Genomic DNA, 27,048 nt, shown 5'->3' on the forward strand with positions numbered 1-27,048 from the left:
AATAAAAGAACTGTCAAGTTTATTGAATAGAAGTCTGGAAATACCGTGTCACTTCGGTGCTGTCGCCGCCATGATGGATAAGAGCGTTAACGAAAATTGTGAAACAATTTGTAATGTGTCACTGGAATTCTTAGCATGGCAGCGACGACTTTACTTGATTTTTTATTTCCAAATTCGAAAATAGAATGACATTTATTAGAACACTAGCGACCCGCCCTCGCTTCGCTTCGGAAACATTAAAACACACATGAAACCAAAAAAAAAAAAATAAAAAAAAAAATTAAAAAAGTAGCCTATGTTCATCAGGGACAATGTCGGCTTCTAATGGAAAAAGAATTTTTCAAATCGGTCCAGTAGTTTCGGAGCCTATTCGAAACAAACAAATCTTTCCTCTTTATAATATTAGTATAGATATAGATTCAGAAATGAATCAATTGGGACCTTTCATAGAAAGAACGTCTGTCGGCTAATAAATTTTTTCTCGTAAAACAGATACTTATTTCAATGTAACAAAATATAAATAGCTTGCCGGGTATCTTAATTCCCCGAAACGCGTCCCAGGGATCAGATTGTTCACTGTACCTCAAAGTTCAACTTTAGATTCCAAAAACGAACGAAGACACGTCATTTGTTTAAAATAAATTAATTTATATTGTTCCCGTTAGATTTATTCACAATTATTACACATACATATTACTATCGACCCGCCCTCGCTTCGCTTCGGAAACATAAAAACACACATGAAACAAAAAAAAAAATTTAAAAATTTAAAAAAGTAGCATATGTTCATCAGGGACAATGTCAGCTTCTAATGGAAAAAGAATTTTTCAAATCGGTCCAGTAGTTTCGGAGCCTATTCGAAACAAACAAACAAACAAATCTTTCCTCTTTATAATATTAGTATAGATATAGATTACTAGCTTTTGTCCGCGACTTCGTCCGCGTGAAACAGTTCACAAATAATGCTTTATTTTAAAACAAATTTGATTAGTATAAAAAACGTTATAGTGAGTCAACCTTAACATATAGACATACTGTCCTGGACTTTTTTAGATCTTTTAAGGGGGAACAATTCTCTCATACATTACTTTAGCGAAACTTTAATGGTTTCCGCAGCGCGCGCAGTGGAAGTTCTCAAAAGGGATTAGAACCCCCATTTTGAAACATTCCTTATCGATGCTCCGCTTGCATTGGTATTAGCGTGATGTTATATAGCCTTCCTCAATAAATGGGCTATCTAACACTGAAAGAATTTTTCAAATCGGACCAGTAGTTCCTGAGATTAGCGCATTCGAACAAACAAACTCTTCAGCTTTATAATATTAGTACAGTTTTTTTTTTTTATTGCTTAGATGGGTGGACGAGCTCACAGCCCACCTGGTGTTAAGTGATTACTGGAGCCCATAGACATCTACAACGTAAATGCCGCCACTCACAATGAAATATGAGTTCTAAGGTCTCAGTATAGTTACAACGGCTGCCCCACCCTTCAAACCGAAACGCATTACTGCTTCACGGCAGAGATAGGCAGGGCAGTGGTGCCTATCCGCGCGGACTCACAAGTGGTCCTACCACCAGTAATTACACAAATTATAAATTTGCAGGTTTGATTTTTATTACACGATGTTATTCCTTCACCGTGGAAGTCAATCGTGAACATTTGTTGAGTACGTATTTCATTAGAAAAATTGGTACCCGCCTGCGGGATTCGAACACCGGTGCATCGCTTCAAGATGAATGCACCAGATGTCTTATCCTTTAGGCCACGACGACTTCAATATAGATTATAGAATTAAATTTTCAATTTTGAAAATTAAACTTACCATATTTCTCGTGTAGTTCTGTAAGAGGTAGGAGCAGCGTGAAATCCTTGAAACGTTGGCAACAATGGCCGCCTGAACGATAATTACACCGCGGTCTGTGAAAAATTAAACTGCATGACTTCAACTTTTCGAAAGGACATTTCAATTAAAGTTGTGCCGCTGTAAACGCATTTGGTTATTTTTTTATTGGCTTTCGCTGTTGTACCCGTTGCGTATTTATAAAAATATAGGATTTTCATGTTTGTCGTTTTTCTTATTGCTTACTTTTTTATAATTTTTAATTTTTTTACGCCCACCTGGAGTTAAATTGTCACTGGAGCCTATAGACATCAACAAGGCAAATCCCGCTATCTACCTTGAGACATGAGTTCTAAGTCTCAGTTTTCGTAATCTTAGCAATTTGTTTTGTAAATTACATGCCAATAGTTTACAACTTTGTGATGATTTTTAGCACAAATTTTATAAGCGACGGTGTTAGGACCTCTTGTGAGTCCGCACGGGCAGGTACCACCGCCCCGCCTATTACTGCCGCGAAGCAGTAATGCGTTTCGGTTTGAAGGGTGGGGCAGCCGTTGTGACTGTACTGAAACCTTAGAACTATATCTCAAGGTGTGTGGCGCATTTTACGTCGTAGATGTCTATGGGCTCCAGTAACCACTTAACACCAGGTGGGCTGTGAGCTCGTCCACACATCTAAGCAAAAAATAAATAAAAAGTTAAATATAACAATTTGTTAATTATCAATATGTTAACAATTAATATATTAAATTAAACACGTTCACTGCGGAACAGGCCCAAATCAGCCTGCCGCGGAATTTCACCTGGTGCGGACGAAGAAAACTATGTCCCTCTCGCTGGTGCGGAACGATTATCTCAGGTGTTTGTAAAGGTACGACAAAGACAAATATATATTTGAGATTGTGGTCAAAAGTATAGGTGTTCCCTATAAAAACATCACGGCAGGCCTTTATCGGCCTATCACGCACTGACGGTAAAAAATATCAACTCGGTGCGGGAGGAGGCCTATTGTGGCCCGCCGTCCCAACAGGCTGTTGGCGGCCCGATACCGCACAGAGCGCCCGCCTCGCCAGTTAGTGTTGGGCAAGCTATCGGAACTGACGTACGTCACGTTTTTTTTATTCCTTAAAATTAAAGGCACGATGTCAGGCAACAAAAGAAAGATAAATATTTTGGAAAATAAATTAATTTGCGGTGCAGATAGTGATAGTGACAGCAGTCAGGAGATATTTTCCTTCAAGAAAATGAAAAACTGCGGGAAACCATGAAGAGTTCCGAGGTGAAAAGGAAAGTAAAAAAAATTAAAACATACTGCAGAATGTGCAAGCAAAATCTTTGTGCGAAATGTTTTAAAGACAGCCATTAATAAATAATTAAATAAACAATTTTTATTTCTTTACTTTAATTCTGTTTTATTTTCGATATCCCCTTATTTTTGTCTTTCCCATCACTACTAAAAATACTTTCTAGTGCGGTTCTGGTCGATATCGACCCGCCACTTTCCCTGGTTTATTTCTCATTTTCTGTTCGGCAGATCCCGGAGCGAATCAAATCTAAAGAAGTTGGGTTCAAGGTTTTTCCAACAGTCCAAAAACTGTTCACCTACATTATGTTTTCGCAAAGTTATAGCAATTTAATCTAACCTTGTGCTGACGTGTCGAAAAAGACCTACCACGCACTGGCGGAAAAATCATTGGGGGCACAATTTGGCCCGCCGCCGCACCAGACAAAGGTTTAAGATTTTACTTGCCGCAGCGAATGTGTTAACTATTTTGAACTATGTGATTCTAATCATATCAAATCACAAAAGTGCTGCTTAGAGGAATATTTTGCGCGGGATATACCGTGATTTTTTCTTAAAATAGACATCCGACATAAGCGTTCGTCTCCCGAAGGAATCGCATTCATGAAAATAAATATATATGGATACCGAATACATGTGAAAATGTTCAGGATATTTTTAGAAATATCTGAAGCTGTCCCGTGTGCGTTGTGTACTTGGCAATTGACATACGATTTTTGTAGATATATTCTTTGGCCACTCTTGACCTAGCTTTTGTATCCTAAAAAACTTTAGCAGATTGCTTTTCCTAGAGGTACTGACTGAAAAGGCAATATTTTGGACTTAGCACAAGCATTTTCCCACTAGACGTGCCCGACTCTTTGACTTACCCTAAATTTATAATTTGGAAAGAATAAAACACGTAACATTTTCAGGACATAAGGATTGTTCGTGTCACTCTCTGGCCAATAAACTACCAGTCGATATGTGAATCTCTTGATACGTAAAATGGTAAACCATCGAACACACTATCGTATTTATTACAGAGAATATACCTGGTATCATGTCTCGGGTCATGTTAATTACCATAGTTAAAAACTCCCTATAAATTGATCGGAGTATCGACAATATTTGTGGAAAATTCTAACGAAATCCCTGCAAATGTTTGTGCGTGATTAAGTTGTAAAAATCCAAAGAACCAAATTATAAAAATATGTAAATGACGAAATCGACTCTGATCATGCCTTATGTGATTAGGACCTCTAAACACTTATCACGAAATCCAAGATTTTTTCCCGCCAAGAGGGGCGGGATTTGCTAACAACCGCCCGAGCGCCTCCGAAGGAGACCTAACAACTCAAGAGCAATTGTTTCGCGAATGAATCTACTACCGGATCGGAATCGCGACCCGCTGAGAAGATCCGGCGAGAAACTCAGCGGGCTGATGCATGGGTTAGTTTGCACGTCGACCTCTTTGTCGAGTTCGACGAGTACGGTTACCGGGGTCCCTAAGCCTGCCCCTAGTATTAGAGCTGAAGGCATCTAATGCAACGGTTATTGGATCTGATGGATCCGTAAGGACGTGTCTAGGGCGTCGACGGTGACTGGCTCCTGCATGATCAGGATTCGGGGAGTAGTCAGCGGCGGCAACGATAAGGCGATTATCATGACGCATAGCCTTATCGAAGTATCGTTCCGACGCTGACTTCATGTATTTCCGAATTGATTCGAGGCCCAGGTCGTCGTGTAGGTCAACGTTCCTCACGAACCACGGAGCCCCGACAGCTAACCTACAAAAGCGGGATTGTAGGGATTGAAGGGTGTCTATGTGTGTGCGGGCCGCGTGAGCGAACACCACACTCGCGTAAGTCATGACGGGCCTTATGCAAGTTTTGTAAAGTGTCACCTTGTTCCGAAGGGACATTTTACTCCGCTTACAGATCATGGGGTAGAGTCTACCGAGAATAAACGCGGCACGGTCACGGACTGATTTTATATGCGGGCGGAATGTCATCGATGCATCCAGGGTAACACCCAGGTACTTGACCTTCCTAGCCCAGGGTATGGGTTGTCTAAAGAGAGTAATCGGAGGTGTGAGATTCCTCCTCCTAATCCGGGAGGAAATCCGTGTGGAGCTTCCCCTCTGAAATAGCACCGCAGTACTTTTCGATGGGTTGATGTCTATGCGCCATTTTCGGAACCACTGTCCTAGGGCTAGGGCTGCGCTCTGAAGCTTCTTCGCGATTAGGGACTTATTTCTACTAGAATAGTAAACAGTCGTGTCGTCGGCGAATAAAGCTAAATGGGTCGGCGGCGACCGGGGAATATCGTTGACGAATAAGCTAAATAGGAGGGGTGAGAGGACAGAGCCTTGCGGGACTCCAGCTGTGAGAGGTCGTGGGGAGGAGCGGGTTCCCTCGACTCGATATCGAAAAGAGCGGTTCGACAAGAAGTCCCGTATGATGAGCACGAGACTATCCGGCACGCCCATGTTGAATAGTTTGAAAATCAAACCATTGTGCCAGACTTTGTCGAACGCTTTTGCGACGTCGAAGAAGAGAGCTCCCGTGTATAACGGTTTTGGTCGATTAAGCCCCACAAGAATGTGCTCCGTGAGGCGGTGCACCTGTTGAACGCATGAGTGATTTGTACGGAATCCGAATTGTTCATCGATGAGAATGCCCTTGGATGAGACGAAGTCTCTGAGGCGTTTGTAGAGCAGACGCTCATACAGTTTGCCTAGAGACATGAGGAGGCTAATCGGGCGGTAGCTCGTCGGATGATTTTTTGGTTTACCGGGTTTATGTATGCCGATAACGTCCGCTTCTTTCCACACCGCGGGAAAGATACAGTTCGCCATAGCGGCATTGAAAATAGATGCCAACATCACGATGAGTTGGACGGGTAGAAGTTTAATAACGCGGTTAGATATACCGTCGGAACCGGGAGCCTTGCGAGGACGTAGGTCTTTGATCAAGTCTTTAACTTCCATCGGGGTGACGGGTGGTAACGCATCCGAGGGTGGCAAGGAGGCTCTGCGTTCTACCTCACTGTCTACTAATTCTACATGAACAGGGTCCATGGATTGAGTGCTGGGCGTGCACTGGGTTTGCAGTGTATCGGCCAGCAGCTCTGCTTTTTCATCATCATCGAACGCCGCGAGATGGCCTGAGGGGCCTACGAGGGGGGGCATAGTTACTACTGTATCCGATTTGAGAGTACGAGCTAAGCGGTAGTAAGACCTTTGGGAGGGCGCGAGTCTTTCTAAGAAATCAGACCATCTGGCATCTCGGACTTCGGCGATGCGAGACTTTACGTCGCGTTGTAGGGCACGCATTCGAGTACGATTATCCACGGTAGGATACCTATCGTAGGCGCGGATCGAGGCGTTCTTAGATCTAAGGAGTTCCCTAATATCGTCCGGCAATTTGAAACGGTGAAGGAAGTCCTCCGCTACAACTTGCTTCGATGACCTATTTAATGTCGAGGTGATGTGTGACGTTAAGATGTCTATGGCTTCAGCGGTATCCTGAGGAGACGGGGTAGAGTCCGGGCTAAACGGGAGCGATGGTGGATCAGATTCAGCCAGGCTGATGCTCAGCGTGTGCCAATCCACCACAGTCCTCGTGACGGGAACGGAATCGGGAGCGCGACCGAGCTTCATAACGACGGGACGATGGTCTGAATCTAACTCTGAAACTACTTCGATCGAGTGTAAGCGCAGAGTTACGTTTTTTAATAACGCTATGTCGAGTATATCCGGGCGATGCGCGATATTTAGCGGGTAGTGAGTCGGGGTTAGCGGAGCGACGATATCGAAGGCGAGATCATCGACTAACGCGTCAAGCCGCCTGCCATTCGGAGTTGTGGTGTGCGAGTTCCACCTGACGTGTTTACAATTAAGGTCGCCCGCCAGAATGACAGAGCTTCCCATGCCGAGCAGCGCCTCGATATCGCTGCTTAGAACGATCTTATCCGGTGGAAGATAAACGGACGCGATAACGATCGGCGCGTGTCTAGTCAGTGAGATTCGGCATACTGATGCTTCGATATTAGAAAGCGCGGGGGGGTCGAGTGGGACGCAGTGCAGGGCTCGTCTATAGTAAATGACGGTACCACCACCACGAGCAGTGAGCCTGTCGTTCCTAACCATGTTATAGTTCGCGATTTTAGGGTCGCGGCGCGCGGGCTTAAGCAGGGTCTCCTGCACCAAAAAGATGTCAATTTGATGGTCACGCAAAAAATCACAAACCTGATCACGTTGATTTGCGAGACCGTAAGCGTTAAAAAATCCTATCGTTACGGATAGGGGCTTTATTCTACTTATGTACGCCATTGATTACCGGCGGAGCGAGGGGAGGACGTACGTATTTAACGACGCGTATACGTCAGCGTATTCTTGCACAACGGCGATGAAGTGTTGTGCAGTGGAGGCAGCGCGAATGGCGTCACCTAAAGCGTTAACGCGCTCAAAGTTAATCGATTGAAAGAAGTCGATCGCTAGAGCAAGATTGTCGGACGCTGTCGGAGGGAAATTCGCGGGGGAGGGGCGTATCGCGGGGGTGGGACGAGTCGCGGGGGCGGGACGAATCGCGGAGGAGGGAGTTGTAGCCGTGTTCGTGTACGGCAGCGGTCTCGCCCAGGCCGAGCCACTGGGCACCGGCGCCGGAACGAACGCTGGCTTAGCCTGCGACACAGAGGGTGCCGAGGCTTTGATGTCTGGATGGGAAGCTCGGAGGCGGTTTTGGCGGGCGACGCGGCGATTTATTTTCGGGGCTCGGGGGCATCCGCGGTAATTTGCGGGGTGACCCTGTGTTCGACACAGGACGCAGCTAGGCGGTTCCGTCGCGGTTTTTTGATCGCGAGTGCATAGGGCCGTAGCGTGATCGCCTAAACACTTGACGCATCGGGGGCGCGCGTGACAGTTACGGGAAGAATGCCCGTACAGTTGACAGTTATGGCACTGGCTAGGAGTGCCTTTTTTATGGGGGGCTTCGACGGCGATACCGGAGAGCCTACAGACGGTCCGTATGTTAAAAATTTGCTTACCCTCGGGGGTAGGCTGGAGGGCGACTAGAACCATATTATATGGTTCCCTACCGCGGCCGGTGTGCATGCGGTGCACTGAATTTACTGGTAGGCCTTGTTCCAGAAGGTCGGCCTTGACGAGTTCGGCATCCAACTCTTTAGGGATGCCACGTATGACGGCACGGAGTTCGCGTTCCTCCTGGAGCGTATACGTATGGAAACTTATACGCTCCTTACGGAGGTAAGAAGAGAGGGCCCTATGGTCGTCGGGTGTTTGAACCTTAATTTGAATGCCGTTCGCGAGGTTACGGGCATTCGTGAAATTTATATTTTTGGCCTTAAGGGCCAGGCAAACTCGATCCCAAGCTGCCTTCTCCTGAAGGATAACCGGGGGAGGGGTCTGGGTTTTATTTTGAGCCACCGGACGCGGCGACGGAGTGGCACGGGCTGGGGGCGCAACGGGAGTCTGAGGGCGGGGGCGCGACGCGTTCACGGCTTTGCTAATTTTAGCGGCCGCGGGAGCTCGAGACTCCGCGGCACGCTTCTTACCCTTCTGTACCAGGGTGAATCCATCCGTCGATGAGGCGGGGGCGAGGTCGACCTCCATGTCCGAGTCAGAGTCGGAGCACGAGGAGGCGGGTGCAGGCGACCTACGAGCAAGTGTAGGTGCTTTAGAGGGCGCGACGGAGGCCGCGGATGATCGCTCAGCTGAAACGATGGTCACGGCGGACGACGCAGCAGCTTTTCTCGCCAGTATAGGCGACACGGGAGCGGCAGGCACGACAGAGGCTGCGGTGCTCAATGCAGAAGCTCTGCACGCAGGTACAGGCGACGCAGGAGCAGCGAGCGCGGCGGAGTCCTCGAGAGGGCTCGCAGTGTGATTGGCCTTGAAGGCCAGAAACTCTGAGGCGAGCTGTGGGTGGCGAAGTCGGAGGAATTCCGCGAATACAGCGTCCATGATCGCTGAGTACCCAGGTGGGGCGGCCCCGGGTCTTGAAAACACTCGCCTTGCGGCGAGGCCCCAACTTCTCGGACCTGAGCGGTTCTATTGAACACAGGTGGCAATGCGGCGCGATTACTACAGGACAAAGAAAAAGCACAACAAAACAGAAATTACAAAAAGAAACAAAACAAATAAATACTTGCAGGAAAACACTTTGTCGGCAAATGTTCCACGAACACAAAAATAACTAAAACAAAACAAATAAAAGCTTCCAGGAAACACACTTGGTCGGCAGATGTATCACTAACACAGGCCGCGCGAACAATGGCCGGGCTAACAAAAGCCGGGCGAACAAAGACCGGGCGATCGAGTGGACGATGAGCACGTCCGCACGTGACGGGTGCCTCTATCGGAATGAAATCCAAGATCTAATCCTGTTCGAAGTCCATCAATCAAATGTACTAGCCCACATTACACCAGCATTACTCCAGCTCTTCCTAATACAATGAATATTGCGATACCATTCATACTATGGTGATATTTTTGAGCTTCTCCAACCAGAAAGCTTATTTGTAATAGCAAAGAATAAACTAGATTAGAATGTGATGTATTTGGGTTTCCATAACTAATCTTCTGGTCATTAATCTGCTAGATGTTATAATGTACGGTTCTAGTACCAAACCAGACCCTGATTTTCTATTAGACTTATATTTTCAACATATGCCGGTATATATTTTATTATAGTCACAAAAGATGAACAGGGACGTCATTGATATCTTTACTAATAAGAGTAAGTACTAATAAGATCATTCAGTGTAATTCGTTTCAATTCGATTCATGAATTGAATTCGTGTCTGTTCACGGTCGGTGGTTGAGAGCAAAAAGTATGAGCCTAATTGCGAACAGAGCTTATGGGTGTGGCCACAGAATTGGCAGAATAGGAACGTTTAATATTCAGTCCATTCGCCGTGATATTTAGCGGTGTCTATGGTACGGAAAGCGGGTTCGATTTGAGTCCGAAGTAATTATCTAATTCAAATATATTTTTGCATTCGGGGTCTAAACGTAATTGTTTTCTCGGAAGTCCGTTTTAGAAGCCTTAAAACAACAAAACTCTAATTTCATTTCATTAGATAACAATTATCGAATACAATCCGAAAATTTGTTTTACTACCATATGACAGGTAAATATCATAGATAATATAATGAAACAGTAGAATTCCCTGTGACCGTGATTTGAAAAATACGAAAAATAGCAAAGGAGGCAACTAAAGAAGAATAATAGAACATAAGGCAGCGATTTTTTTAATTATTTCGTGTCTGTTTGTTCGTTCGCTGGTATCTTCGGTACAATTAATCGGATTTTTATATAGTTTTTACAAATATACAAAGATTAATTATTTCATTAATATTGGATACATCAAAAAAGGTTTTCTTCATTTAAATATTTTCAGAATTTACTTTAATACCTACTCTTAGATGTTAGAAGTTACATAGCGGACAAATACGAAAATAACTCTGTTTATCAATTGCGGTCTAACACAAACTACCGAACCGATTTTGATTCCTGACAAACACCTTTCATCCCAATACCGATCACGAGTCTTCTCCTACGCAATATAAGTGTAGTCCTCGCAGGAGAAACTAGCTCTCCATGAATCGGCTATCAAAAGAAACGATATAATATTTTGAAGGAAAAACCTAAGCGCGGAATTCTTAGCCCACATCTCTCGCATCGGTTCTTTTTATTCCTCATTCCCTATTACCGTGCGATATTCGTGAATGACAAATTAGGCCCAGTCGTGCCTCCAAACGGTTCCCTGGACGAATTTCATTCAATTTTGTTTTGTTTAGTATCGAGCCTTACATTTTTTAAGACAGCTCTCGTGGCTTTAAGTATTTTAGGCTTAATAAAATATTCTTGAAGATCGTTTTTTTTTATTGATATAATATCCGTAATAGGTTTTTTATTTATTTATTGCTTAGATTGGTGGACGAACTCACAGCCCACTCGGTGTTAAGTACTTACTGGAGCCCATAGACATCTACAATGTAAATGGTGGTCCAAAAGGTGGGTACCTTGAAATTTGAGTTCTAAGGTCTCAGTATAGTTACAACGCCTGCCCCACCCTTCAAACCAAAACGCATTACTGCTTCACGGCAGAAAATAGGTGGAGTAGTGGTACCTACTCGTGCGGACCCACAAGAGGTTTTACCACCAGTACTGAGACTGGGGTAGATTATATTCAGAATTTACCAAGTCTTGATTTTATTTTAGAATATTGGCTAAAAAGACAAAGTCATAGTGCCTACATATTATGAAACTAGCGACCCGCCCTCGCTTCGCTTCGGAAACATTAAAACACACATTAAACCAAAAAAATAAAATAAAAAAAAGTAGCCTATGTTCATCAGGGACAATGTCGGCTTCTAATGGAAAAAGAATTTTTCAAATCGGTCCAGTAGTTTCGGAGCCTATTCGAAACAAACAAACAAACAAATCTTTCCTCTTTATAATATTAAGTATAGATGGGCGTAATTAATGATTATTAGGAAGTAAGCCTGTATTGATTCGTGCTACCACCCAACCTGTTCCCGTTATCATGGCCATGGGGAATACCCAATTCGGGTTTCCACTTCAAGCATTGTGAAAACTGTAAAATTCGCAATATTTATGCCAATGATACTACTACTAGTACTACAAATACCTACTAGAAAACGCAACCGGACCCATTTTCTTCCGTGTTAGCCAATAAAAACAACAAAAACTGAACTCAGCCACGTCAAAACAAAGTGATAAAATTTAACAACTTTAGACCGAGTTCCCGATAGTCATCGTAATAATTTTCGAAGTGATATTTTATAATAGTCTTATTTCGAAAAGTTTATTGTATTAGGGCCAAGTTTATAATGCGTGAGTTTGTCTATACTAATATTATAAAGAGGAAAGATTTGTTTGTTTGTATTGAATAGGTTCCGAAACTACTGAACCGATTTGAAAAATTCTTTCACTGTTTGGAAGCTACACTATTCCCGAGTGACATAGGCTATAATCTTTTTTGGAAAAAATAGGGATCCTTACTAAAACTCCAATAATGTAACCCAAGGTGTAAAAAAATTACCTAAAATATTCTTTACATCGCGTGCCCTGCGAAAACTATTGATAATAGAATAAAATAATGTACTACAACTTTGTAGAACACATTATTATTTACAAAAAGTGTCGCAAAAGCATATGTCTAACTATTATAGCTATGCCGCAATAAGTGCTCTTTTATTTTTAAAAATAAAACAATGTCAGATATCGTTGAAATTTTTGTTAGAGACCCGAGCGGAGCCGGAGCGGGCCACTAGTTTTGTCATAAACGAGTCTTCGACATTTTGTTATCTCTAGTAGCTTTTTGTTGAAATTACGATTCATTTATAGTTACATATTTCATCGAATGCAGTTGAAGTAGTAAGAGCTTTGTGGCATCTGAATTCTGGTAATATCAGGTAATAAAATCTGGTAATATTTTTATTTTTTTATTGCTTAGATGGGTGGACGAGCTCACAGTCCACCTGGTGTTAAGTGGTTACTAGAGCCCATAGACATCTACAACGTAAATGCGCCCCCGACCTTGAGATATAAGTACTAAGGTCTCAGTAAAATTACAACGGTAGAAATAGGTGGGGTGGTGGTGGTACCTACCCGTGCGCACTCACAAGAGGTCCTATCACCGGTAATTACGCAAATTATAATTTTGCGGGTTTGATTTTTACTACACGATGCTATTCCTTCACCGTGGAAGTCAATCGTGAACATTTGTTGAGTACGTATTTCATTAGAGAAATTGGTACCTGCCTGGGATTCGGACACCGGTGCATCATTCAACACGAATGCACCGGACGTCTTCTTACCTTTTAGGCCACGACGACTTCAAACATGTTCAACTAATAACCAATAAACGATAATCGACTTCAACTAATAAAAACAAGCGTGTTAGAACGTTCGTTTACTGGCCCATAACACACGAAATCACTAATAAATTTTACTATTTACCTAACCTTATCGAGAAGCATCTATTGTTAAAACCATATCAGCAAAATTTAACCCGTAAATTTTGGGTGGTTTTGTTATTTCAGGATTTCGTGTGACTTAATATCACATTTCTGCTCATTCCGTGTATTCGTATCCGTACCTGATTCTGTTTTAAAATGTAAGCTTGTCGTTATTTCAATGCAATTATGACTAAGACCTAACACCCAAAGTAAGGTGCGGCGTATACTCACTGTATTATCTATGGAGTACGCTAATGCTTTGCGCCATGATTTGGCCTGAGAATCAGTATACGCCAACAAAACAAACCTCATTGAAGAATAGCTCATCAACGTTTCGATCCTATCCATGAATGCCTCTTTTCGTTATCAACTAGGTCATCATTAGCTTGTATATCTCCACTGTAGGATGTTGGCCTCTCCCATAGTCCGCCACAATGAACAATCCTCCGCCTCCCGCATCCAATCTTTCCCAGCATATCGCCGCAAGTCATTGTTCCAACGGGCAAGGGGACGCCCAACGCCCCTTGCTTACCAATACGTAGTCTCCAGTCCAGAACACGTCTGCTCCAACGGCCATCGGTTCTGCGACACGTATGTCCGGCCCATTGCCATTTCAACTTGATAGTCTTTAAGGCTATGTCGGTTACTTTGGTTCTTTGACGGATTTCCTCATTTCTGATTCGAACCATCAAAGAAACTCCGAGCATACACCTTTCCATAGCATCTACTAGGTATATCAGCATAAATATAGGCATATCACAGACATCGAATACACGAACCAGATCCTTTTAAATTTCAAGAGACTAATGCGAAGAGTATTTGTTGTCAACAGGAAATCGAGCACTGCTACTACCACGGCACCGTCAAGGACTACCCCGGTGCTTCAGCGGCCTTCCACACCTGCAACGGAGTGTCTGGAGTCATTCACATTGGGAACGAGACCTTTGTGATACATCCTTTCTACGGAGGCGATCTATCGGTCAGTGCATGCTTTTAATTTCATATAAAACCATATCGGAACCTGTGAATAAAGTTAGGTCATTGACTCCCAATCGGAAACTCACAATTGTGTGTTAAAGTTAAGAATATAATTTCGGAGTTCATCAGGTATTGGAATCGGCTTCCAGCTGATGGTAACTAATCTGTATTTAGTTAGATTTCATCTCAACACGGTTTATGTTATTCATGTTGTAGAATCTATGGCTTTCTTCCAGTTAAACAACAATTCTAATAATTACCCTGTATTAGTTGTAACCCTGCATAGAAACTTATCAGTATTTGTTTAATTTTATACGAAATCCAATAAATCGTTCGGCTCTAAAACTAAGACAACTATAAGTCTATCTTGAGACCTCAACTAATGAGGAAGTCTATCTTATTATTGAGGAAGTCTATCTTCTTAATGAGGAAATCTATTTACCTCATTAGGTGTGCAGAGGTATTCACGTAGTCTACTCACGGACTTTGATTCCCGCTTAATGCGAGGTGAACTGTGGAAACCATCGGCACAACCCAGTTGCCAAAACAAAAGCCCGTCTTCACAAACTTCCATTAAAGCACAAAGTTACAAAATAGCTCGACAACTGAAAAGTCTTGTAACACCTTAATTAGGGGATGCCGTCATAAAACATTTTTACGTTTCAGACGTTAAAATATAATTAGCGAAGCACCGGTACGGATTCAGTAATAAAAAATGTAACGATCGCATTAATATTTGAGTTGAGATGTCTTTTAACAAGAAAGTAAATCAAATAGCTGTAAATAATTAATTTCTAAAATAATTTCATAGCCGGACCTGCGGTTTAAGCACAGTGGATTTCGGTTCCAATGTTATTTTATTTTTATGGCGGTAGGGCGTACTCTGAGTTCATGCAAATACCTATAGATTCAAGTACTTTTCTGCCGTAATGCAGTAAAGCTTCGATTTGCAGAGCAAAAATGGGACTATGAAGATTCAAATAGTCCTCTTTTACTAAACTGAATGCTTTTATATTATGTCTATAGATTCCATTGACCACTTAAGATTAAGTAGACTGCAGCTCGTCTGTCCACTGTCCATCTATAGCTAAATTTACTGGTAGTAGGACCTCTTGTGAGTCCGCACAGGAAGGTACCACCACCCCGACTATTTCTGCCGTGAAGCAGTAATGCGTTTCGGTCTGAAGGGTGGGGCAGCCGTTGTAACTATACTGAGACCTTAGAACTTCTCTCAAGGTGGGTGGCGCATTTACGTTGTAGATATCTATGGGCTCCAGTAACCACTTAACACCAGGTGAGCTGTGAGTTCGTCCACTCATCTAAGGAATAAAAAAATAATATCGTAAATAAACACAATACAACAAAACTAGTCGTATATAAATCTGATTTCTCAAATAATCTACAATCGAATCCTCAGAGTCAGAATTAACAGAATCTTTCCCTGAATATTTTTCAGGGCGGAACGCAGCCATCTGCCTAATTATTCCATCGTCAAGTCCTAGCTTTTGCCTAATGAAAAATTAATCTAAGCCGAACTGACCCAAATTTCAGGAGGCTCACCTAACTGCTTAAATATTTGACTAATTACAAGGCAATTAGCAAAGATAATATAAAAAATGGTACCGGCCTTATTTTTCTTATAATGTTAAGCTTTACCTTCAAGGTGAGATCGTATTCTGATTTAATTAGGATTTCTTAAAAATTTAATTAACTATCTTCGCTTAGATTTATCATTCTTCATTTCTACGAGATATGAGTAGTGTTTTTTTTTGAATAAGACTTCGGATTTGTTGTTAGTATATTAGTATCAATCTCATCCAAGTACTTAAGTAGCAACAAATTCTTATTAAAAAAAATTACATATTTGTAGCTCTGATGTTTTTGCGGTCTAGGTGTTGCTTAATGAGTTATTATTATTATTATTATTATTTTTTATTGCTTTTGTACGGGCATACGGCCCACCTGATGGTGAGTGGATACCGTCGCCCATGGACTTCAGCAATGCCAGGTGCAGAGCCAAGCCGCTGCCTACCGTTATTATTTATTAGATTGAAGATTATTATTGATTGATTGAATTGATTTATATTAGATTGAAGTATGTTGAATTATAATAATAAAATAATCCTTGAAACAAAAATGCATGACTGCTTCGCAACAGAAGTAATCAGACTGGTGATAAACACTCATGCACCGTATTTCCTAGCCCCATAGCGTTATTCATGTGAAAACACATTTTGATGTCACATAAGTAAAGAGCAAGACACATCGCATAAGGAATGTGCCGTCTTTACGCATTATATATACGTTCCTAGCCCATTTACATTGAGAAGCATTACAATATAACATTTGCCCACTTTCAATAAAAATGGTTTGATATTTATAAACTTGTCATGTTTGGTCCAAGCTTATAAGCGATCCTATATTCATTGCGCTTAGTCTGCTATTGTGTACGTAAGCGTATATACATAGGTGGCACTGAAAATTTCGGGAATTAACGAAGTGACACAACATGACTATTTAAAAATGTATTTATTGCTTTTCGAAGTATTCTCCGCGAAATTTGACACATTTTTCCATCCAATGGAACCAATCATTGAAGCAACCATTCCATTCGGAAGTTGGGGTCTCCAAAATGGCCGTTTTGTAGGCGTCCACAGCCTCTTCAGGTGATGAAAATCTCTGTCCACGCAATTTATTCTTTATTTTAGGGAAAGTACAGAAATCATTAGGGCTTAGGTCGGGGCTGTACGGCAGATGGTCTAATAACTCTATGTTTTCTTGCTCTAAAAAATCTTTTGTTCTGTGCGCGGTGTGAGAACTCGCATTGTCGTGATGGAGGATGATGCGGCGGTTGCAGTTCTCTTTACGGAGTTCAGAAACGACCTGTGGCAAACAAATGCTGGCATACCATTCTGCATTAACCGTTCTTTGTCCCTCAAGAGGAATAGTCGTAACATGGCCGGTTTTGGAGACAAACGTGGCCACCATTTTTTTTGCAACACTCCGTGAACGAACACTTTTTGTTGGCTTTAACTCATTTTCGAACACCCAAACTCGTGACTGGTTTTTTGTTTCGGGTTCGTAGGCGTATATCCAGGATTCGTCACCTGATACAATGTTGTATACAGCATTTGAGGATCCTGTGTGGAATCTTTCGAGAGTTCTGACGTACCAAGTAACGCGAGCCACTTTTTGCTCTTCACAGAGCGAATGCGGTATCCATCGGGAAAACGACTTTTTTACACCTAATTGTTCATGCAAGATTATTTGTATTTGACTCATGCCAATGTCTAAAGTTGCCTAAATTTCGCGGTATGTCACATGTCGATCTTCCTCAATCAGCTTACGCACAGCATCAACGTTTTCTTGGGTGACTGCAGTTTTTGGACGACCTTGACGGGAATCATCACTGAGCTTGACACGTCTACGTTGAAACTCAGCAAACCAGCGATAAATTGTGGTTTTGGATGGGGCTTCATCACCAAATGCAGAAATCATCCGGTCAACACACTGTTTTTGTGTTAAACCACTTCGAAAGTCATAATAAATCATCGCTCTTGAATTTTCTCGAGTCAATTCCATTTTCTCAACGACTAAGCAAGTTTGACAAAACCTCGTGACAAGACCAAGAATCTTTTTTTTAAATAAATAAATGGTATTCGATTTTTAAAACCAAGGAGTTTTCAATTAAAAAGATTTTAATATGACAGGAACAGTGGAAATATTCCATTCCCGATACTTTTAGTGCAGCCCTCGTATACATAAATCTACTAGGGATCTTTTCAAATCAGGGGCGCTGATTGATTCTTCAGACTTTTTTTATTGGCCTTGTAAGCAAACGAGCATACTGCCCACCTGATGGTGAGTGGTTCCGATTATTTAGATTCGGATCTGCAGTGTCCAGATATCAAATCAAATCAAATCAAATCAAATCAAATCAAATCAAATCAAAAAAGTTTTATTCAACATAAATGAAAGTACATACTTGTTGAACGTCAAAAGAATTACCGCCAATTCACAAGAATTAGCCTCCGTCCTGAGAAGAATTGGCAAGAAACTCAGCGGGCATGTTTTTTTTTTTTTTTTTAAATATTAGATTTTTATTTTTATTTTAAATATTTATTTTTTTTTAAATATTCATATTACAATAAGTAATTATAACATAACAATTTTACAATATTGAAATTCCCGGAGCGAGCAACTCATTCCCACTTTGTGCAATCTTCTAGATAATCATTGACTTTATAGTAAGCTTTATTGCACAGATGTTCTTTAATAGTTTTCTTAAACCTATGTATATGTAGGTTCTGAACATCTTGTGGGATTTTGTTGTACAGGCGCACAGACAAACACCCGAATGAATTACCGTTATATACCGTTTTGAATTATTGTTTCGTGACCGAAGTTTTTTTGAAGTCAGATTTTTATAAATTTTATAAAGAAATAAATGTTCGCTATTTTATCTATGTTTATTATTATTACATATATAGGGCTACTTCTTATACCTTTTAAGTGAATCGCAAATAAAATTATAACTTTTAAGCATTAGTAAAAATAATTAGTAACTTTCAGTGATTTTCACAAATGGTAGACTTGGTTAATACTAGATTGCCAAATATATAATAATGATAATAGTTTGGTGCTCTATTATCAAAAAGACAAATTTTTTTTTTCGCCATCTGCCATTTCTATAGGTTTATTATTTAGGTATTCTGGTAAGCAACTGTTTCTCAATTTTTTCCTCAAACGCTCAAATCGCTATGATGTAGTCACTTGGACCAGTGTCCGATTTATTAGGGTGCTGTCGTTGACAAGTGCCAAACATTCGTGCGTTATGGGAAGGCTATTGCTTCGAGGATACAAAATAGCGTTTTACTTGTGAAAATTTAAGGTAATATATCAAAGAGAAATAAGTAGGTATTTACCGAGACTAAAATGTGAACACATTAGCCTAATTATTTTAATAATCCAGTTTTAACGAATTGGGTGATGTGAATATCCAATATATTCTCTTCGTAACCGACGACAGATACAAATTTTCATAGTTATATACGCACCCACCATTTGCTTAAGCTCGACTTTTACGATGTACAACTCAGAAAAACTTTCTTTAAAGTTCTCTACAGTTACTAATTTTTTTTCAGAATTTCTTCTCCTTGGTCGAAAAGTTAGAGCAGAGGCACTTTTTACGACTTGAAATTGTTACGCATATTTTTTCTTAAACTGTCTTCAATAAAACAGCCCTTAGGTGATTTTTAAGACACCTATTTGACCTTCATATCTAACGAAGCTAATTTTATCCTTTGTATCTAACAGTTACAATAGAGTGAGATAGACAGAGATTACAATAATAATTAGTAATTTAGAGCCAATTTACCGGTTGCAATTGCTGTTAGCCAGACACTGCAATAACTTTATGTTCATCCACCATGACAAATGCAACTCCAAACGGTGTTACCTGCTCTTAATTAAAATTACCATTTAGTTGAATATAAAACCACTAATCTATATATTAATACGTGAAGCAAAAACTTTGTATCCCTTTTTACGAAAATTGCGCGGACGGAGGAGTATGAAATTTTCCACACTTATAGAGAATATAGAGAAGAAGTGTACAATGCTAATTTTTTTTTAAATAATGCATAAAAGATACATTAAATCAATAAAGAAAACATTACACACACTACATACCATGTATTTGACGCACACACGCATGCATACTATTTATTGTCAAACTTTTGTTCTTGACGTCTGTTGCCAAATTGAGAATAGATTAAATATTGTTTGTCTTTATTAAAAAAAAATTATAGTGTAGTCTTGGCGAAATTTGTGATTATATAAGTATAAAATACAATCATAATAGTGTACAAACTTACAATTCCAATTAATTATAGTCGAACCTCTAGTCCTAATTAATATAACATAATAAATTACCAACGATTATAAAAAAATACAAATTAAATGATAGCTCTCAAAATTAACTAATTTTCGCTATTAAAAAATTTTACGCGCCGATGTAGTTTGGTTTTCGAAATTAAATACACTGTCATTATATGGCAGATTAAAAATTACATCTTGTATCTCTACAATGGTATCGTTTTAGTTTCTATTAAAGTTAGTCTAGTTAAATTTTGCAACGGTCCATCTGTCAATAGAATTCTAAAACATAGTTCCCATTGTCCCATTTGGAAGCACGTCACGGTTCGAAATTTCTCTAGATTATTATAAAAATAATATCAGTAAAAATACCTTTAGAAGCTGCTAACGTAATTAATACGGTTGAATAACAAATTTAATTAATGACAACGTATGAGCGAGCGAAACAAGCTTTGAGTAAATGATATCCAATTAAATAATTTGTTAATACGTAACGGTAATTTCTCACGTCAATTATGCCAGATTACAATTTAGTCTCGCGTTATTTGTGGGAAATCCGTCTCGCTTTGAAATTAACTTTTGGTAACGACAGTGTAACACAGACACACTCAACTATAACTGTCGCTAAGTGCATAAAAAGCACGCAGCTGTTAGCTAATCCCACCCCTCCTGGCTGAGCCCTTGCTCGACCATCTCTCTTGGTGAAACTGGAAAGACTTCAGGGCCACCAGTAATACTTCAAACATAAAAAAAACATGTTTTGTTAAAAGTACTCGCACACCAAACCACTCTCTTCTATGTGGGGTCAAATAGAAGTAATTGGTATTTAAGAGCCTCGACCGAGTGATGAGAGCAATACTCCACATGAGACCGGACTTCCGAAAAGACTTTCCTTTCTTAGGAAAAGAGCATGTAATTTTTCAACATATCACTATGAAGTTAAGTATAAGAATTGATATATCTATACATATAAATAAAATTGGTGTGTCTGTTTGTAATATTGAAATAACCGCTTTTTACTACATGCATATGAATATATATACGGTACGTACACCAAAATACCATTTTTTACAATTTTTGTCTGTCTGTCTGTTTGTTCCGGCTAATCTCTTGAACAGTTGGACCGATTTTGACCAGACTTTCAGTGATAGGTAGCTGATGATATAAGGAGTAACTTAGACTACTTTTTTTAGACTAGCTTTGCCCCGCGGCGTCACCCGCGGCTATTATCGTACCGCGGGATAACATCGCGGGACTCAGCTATCAATAAGAAAATTTAATGTTTCCGAAGCGAAGCAAGGGCGGGTCGCTAGTAAGAAATAAGAATTGAAAGGGTTTTAATGTCAATATTCCTCAAAAACAACGTCAAGTTCACATCATCAGATAAATACAGAGTCAGCTTTAAGTAATAATAAATTTTACATGCCTTATTTTAGGGATAAAATATACCCAGCGTAATTACGATCTCTCGCCGAGATTTCTAGAAAGTACGACTCTACGAAACCTAAATTACAACAATTTGAATCTCGAAAAACCCCAAAACAACCTTCGAGTAATTTAGGGCGTCACGCAAGTATCTGCCTGCCACGAAACCTTAATTTATGCCTCCTCTTCTCCGTAAGATAAGGGTTGGATTATCCTTTCTCGGCCGGAACGTCCGAGGTATGACGACGGCTGACGGCGATGGAAGGTCGAAGTTACAATTTCTTAACGTAATATTGGATGGTTGCTCTAGATAATTTCGAATCACAATCATTTTTAATACAATTTCCAGTGTCTTTTTTTCCTTCAAAATTAGATGAGCACACTTGATAGTGAGCGGTAACTGATGATCTGATAATTAACTGATCATTTACTGGTGGTAGGACCTCTTGTGAGTTTGCGCGGGTAGATACCACCACCCCGCCTATATCTGCCATGAAGCAGTAATGCGTTTCGGTTTGAAGGGTGGGGCAGCCGTTGTAACTATAGACATTAGACAGAGACATTAGAACTTATATCTCAAGGTTTGTGGCGCATTTACGTTGTAGATGTCTATGGGCTCCAGTAACCACTTAACGCCAGGTGGGCTGTGAGCTCGTCCACCCATCTAAGCAATGAAATAAATAAATAAACCGTGAACATCAGCAATTCTTGTAGTAATTATGAATATTATATTTTTCTTCTGGTTTGTAGATTTTGACTGTGTGGAACATCTAAAAATTCATAGTATCAGATATTGAACAATTATGTATTTGCAACGCAAGATTTAGAATTATATAGTTAAGACAATTTTGTGATCACTGTATTCCAGAATATCGATGACAATTGCTTTTCATTTTAATAGCATTGTCCAGGTTTTGTTCACTCTTCCGTTAAAAATTTAAAGATTTTATTGACAAAATCAATACCAGTCTTTATTGATGAACGTTATCCATTCATCGACGAAAGCCAAAAAGTACAGAGCAGTAAATTTACCTGTTCGTATTAAGCAAGTGGATCAGTCACATAAAGTCCCATAAAAGCCGTGGTGCTATAAACAATAATTACAATGACAAATAACAGTCCAACGTGATCCGAGCTACTCATGGCTTATAAAGGTTAATCAGGGTGCTCGTCTGCATACCTGTTGTCTGTGAGGGTCAACATAATCGCTATTGTCTCAAATTCAGAGGGGACTATTGAGTGACCATAATGCAGGTTGTATTCAATACGCTTTAAGCCTTTAGGATTTTAATTGATATATGTATAAATACAGAATCGAGCACCTATAGAGGTCAGTTATCTCATGGTTGCCTGGGATACAACAAGAGGTCACATGCTCGAAATTAATTTTATTATTTTCAGTCTACTTAAGTGTATTTAGGTAACATGATCTATTCTCAAGTGGTCATGGCTAATCTATATTACTTAACGATGTATTATATTTATGACTTTTTGGCGGGAACGCGAGGAGTGAAGTTGTGTGATTTGTTTTATTTTGTCTATATAGTGTTTCTTCAGGTTTAAATGTGTAATAACGGTGGTTTATTAACTGTTTAATATCTGTGAAAGTGCACAAATGTGGGAAAATGAAACAAAGCCGCTGGACGTAACTTCTCGGGTTCCTCCAAAAAGTCCACTGAAAAAATCTCAGTAAATGACCACCATTTTACTGCGATTATATTTCATCCCATATCATCTCATTTCATTAAATTTCATCCCAGTTGATTAATGTCTCAAATTAATCATCTTCATTTCATTTCACTCCATATTATCATTTTTCATAAAATTAAGAAAATAAAGTAAAATAAGACATGACTTAAAGGTCTTAGTTACCAGGTCATAAAATCACTTTAAAAAAAAAATTTTTATATTTATAAATTAAAGAGTAATCTTTATCTCACAGACAATGATTTTTATAAAAATGGGTAGCAGCACTTACCTGACTGCCTAGACACAATCCAAGAACCACTTTTTATTTGAAGTCGGTCAATATTAGCAAGAATTTTCAAAAGCTATTACGTATTTTGACAAATGAGATTTTTTAATACATTTAGTGTTATGCTCGTCAGGCTTTGTATGCTGATAAAAAAAGCCCTTCCCCGTGTATAATCCGAACGACAAAGCTTCACTAATTTATCTACTGGCTTGCATTCCCATTGTCTGCAAGGGTTATATTACAATAGATCTCGTCTCCCTATTGTATTGGTTTTAAAAGAGCTTACTGTCCATGCTCTTATATAATAATTGTATACTTTTAGAAGTTGTCGTGGCCTAACGTATGATACTTCCAATATAATCGAATCGAGCGATTTGAGTATATCAGTGTTCCAAATCGACCACAGGATCACGAGTGACTTCCACGATGAAGAAGTAGCCCTTAACAAAACCCCTTATTCACTCGTAACACAAAAAACGTTGAATTTTTTCTTTACTTTCACGTTATAGAAGACTATAAAAAATCTTCACTTATACCATGAGTTGAAGGTCTTAGATTATAGACTGTTTTCTCGTCGATCCGAATTGCAGTTGGATGATGAGAAGTATTATCAGCAGCTAGAAGTGACCAAAATATCTACTTCTTAACAAACTGAAAGGCTACCTTCGCCACAAAAAAAGACAAAACACTAAAATTCTACACGTGCATCAGTAATATTTCTTTTCCACTTTTATCTTTATTAATGTGAATTACGAAAAAATATGTTTATGTTCGTAATAAATTTTAACTTCACATTACAAAAGTATTTTTACGTTGCACGTGAAAAGAATGAAAACAGAACGCAGGTTATATTTAAGCTTTAAAAAAAAAAAAAAAGGTTGTATTTAAGCTTTGTAATTGTTTTTAAGCACAACGATCTCGAAGCTAACAAAGTTTTTATCTTGAAATTCAAATTTAATTAAGAATCTTAATCAGTGTTGCCTGAGACCTGTCCATTAAGACCTAATCTTAACTAGAGTTAGCGCTTACTTCTATAAATTAATTAAAAACAACACACTTAAGCCCCAAAATATACTTAACAAAGATACTCGACTCCAGTCGAGAATCTAGCCTTCACCCGTCACACAGTATTAAGGGTGCAATAATTCGACCAAAGTGGCATTTCAATTCATTATGCAATCTATAGAAGATATTGTTTATATTGTAACATTATACAGCCCTTATCTTTAGCTGGATTTTGTTGAGTATGCAATTATGAATTGGTTAACTGGTACAAAAATGTTTTTTTATTGAGGGATTGCTGATAGGCCAGAGTCCCTTCCAACTTCACCGGGACAGCTGGGCTTAGCCAGGAGACTTAGGATATGCTAAAGAGTCGCCTGAATGCCTCCGAAGGAAAGTTCACAGGTCAAAGTCAGCTGTTTCGCAAATGCGTCTACTAGCGCATCGAAATCGCGACTTTCTGAAAATAACCTGAGAAACTCAGGTGGCTGATACTGTTTCTATGGCTAGGTTTCACGTCAAACTCTTCGATGAGTTCAACGAGTACGGTTGTACAGCCGTTGTACTATAAAAACTAAGACTTAGAACTCATGTCTCAAGTTGCGTGTCGACTTTTACGTAGGTGATGTCTATGTACTCCAGTAACCACTTAACACCAGGCGGGCCCTGAGCTCGTCCACCTACCGAACCAATAAAAAAAGACATTCGTCACGCGATCTCAATTATCAGTCGCAGTAATCACGAGTCTACCATCACATAAAATTACGTCCCACCTCCCCTCTATAATTAAGTGTAATTCGCCGTAATCTTGGCTGTATCTTTGGCTTAATTTATGAGTTTGAAACTGCTAAATAAATACTTAATAACGACCTCAAGGTAATGTGGTGTTGAACGTTTCGAAGCGAATTACTTAATTACATTTTCATTATAACTATTAAATGCGTGCATTAACAGGATTTATGGTGTGTAGTTTCGATGGTTATCTTGTTTGGATGTCTCGTCATGTGGATTTAGGAGGAGGATATGAGTAATGTTGTCGATAAGCTATGTTTAGTATGTCTTGCCGAATTTGTAAGCCTTGCACGTTTAGTGATTATTAATGTTAATACTGCAAAAGGCGGATAATTTTACCTGAGTGATGATTTCAACATTACTCCCATAAATTCCAACAGATGCTCAAAATATTTCCTCAGTATAAATCCAACATTGATTTTATGAAATAATATGTTTGCTTAAAATTCTTTTACGAATGTGAAACAACATAAAAAAAATTAAATTGTCTACTTGTGTATACTGATTTTTAAGTATATCATCGCAATAAACTAATTTTAATTTAAAGTGTACATAATAATATTTACAATCCAAATATTACAAAAAGGATTAAAGCTGACTATTACTTAAAATAATGTTATTCGAAGCTTTTTCACAAAAACGTATCATTTTATTTTTAACGTTTCATTGAAACAAAACTTTCATCTTTATTTGATGGAAGGCACACGTAATGCCCATTGCTGAAAGAGGCATTACGTTTTTGCCGACTCTTTGGATGATTAACATTATTCCTTGGCGCACGAAAAGCGAAGTGTTGACGTTTAAACATTAATCACGCAAAGAAGTAGCACAAGTGCCAAGTGACTGGCTGTTTCGGGAACTTTCGGCTGAGTCCTCGGCTTGTTTCAACTATACTATTTGCGTTGTTGAATGACAAGCGAAAACACGACGCGGATTTTAATTTGTCGAAATGCGTAAAATGGCGTTCCTAGTGGTGTTTGTCGGGATTCTATTTGGGTTCTCGAATTTATCTCTCATTGACGCAGCAATGGGTATATGTGTTTTTTTTTTTTTTATATCGAGATTATAAATTTTTACATCATCAACAGGAGAATCAATGACAAGATATTCTTGACCCTGAAATATTCTTCGTACAGGATTCGAATAGGAAATTAGTGATTCTTTAGCTTTTACAGACTTTTGAAAAATATACAAAACTTATATAGTTCAAAAGCATTGTATGTTACCATTTATAAATCATGGCCTATTTGGATTCTTCTTCTATTTTTCCACATTATCCCACTAGGTGGGTACAGCAAATTTTTCTCTTCCATTCTCTTCTACCAGCCGTAATCTCAACACTGACTCGTTGTAATAACTATATCATTAAAAATGATTATATAATTTACGCTTGTGTACTCAAATCGAGGTTACTCTCAATTTCATTTCATAATCAAGTCTATGAAATTAAATAAGCAATGAATTAACTGTAGTAAGCAGTAAAAGTATTTTCACCATTATTGTCAACTCACGTCTATCCAACAGTAGATTTAGTACCCATAACGTCGATCGCGCCAGAGACGTACTTTGTAACCGAAACAATGTATTTGATTAATAATTTTAACGGACCCACACATGTTTCAGCATCACTGAAAATCATACAAATAACATTCAGCTACTATAGTGAAAGAAGATGAAGATTAATGAAGAAAAAAATTAGATCTTAAAGAGAATCACGATTTACATAACTTAACTAAGTTGCATCGTTTCTCAATCCTCATATGAGATTAAGTTTAAGTTGTCCGCAATCACGAAATCCTATTCATAGTCTATAATCGAGTCTCTAACACCTAATGACTTTGGGCTGCAGTTACCCAACTCGAGC

The 27,048-nt window shown here is 39.5% G+C and overlaps 1 protein-coding gene across 12 annotated transcripts in view; it reads left to right on the plus strand.

The window, feature by feature from the left end:
• Nucleotides 1-27,048, plus strand: part of mmd (disintegrin and metalloproteinase domain-containing protein mind-meld) — a 937,314-nt gene that overhangs the window by 455,819 nt on the left and 454,447 nt on the right. For all 12 annotated transcript variants that reach the window (XR_016323709.1, XM_089730674.1, XM_089730671.1 and 9 more), the window contains one exon: nt 13,968-14,114. Coding sequence is in view for 11 of the 12 variants with exons in the window: in XM_089730674.1 (XP_089586800.1) it covers nt 13,968-14,114 (147 nt within the window). In the remaining variant the exon portion in view is untranslated. The remainder of the gene's footprint in view (nt 1-13,967; nt 14,115-27,048) is intronic.

This window comes from Bombyx mandarina, chromosome 10 (genome assembly GCF_030267445.1).
Source record: "Bombyx mandarina strain Sakado chromosome 10, ASM3026744v2".
Taxonomy (NCBI): Eukaryota; Metazoa; Arthropoda; class Insecta; order Lepidoptera; family Bombycidae; genus Bombyx; species Bombyx mandarina.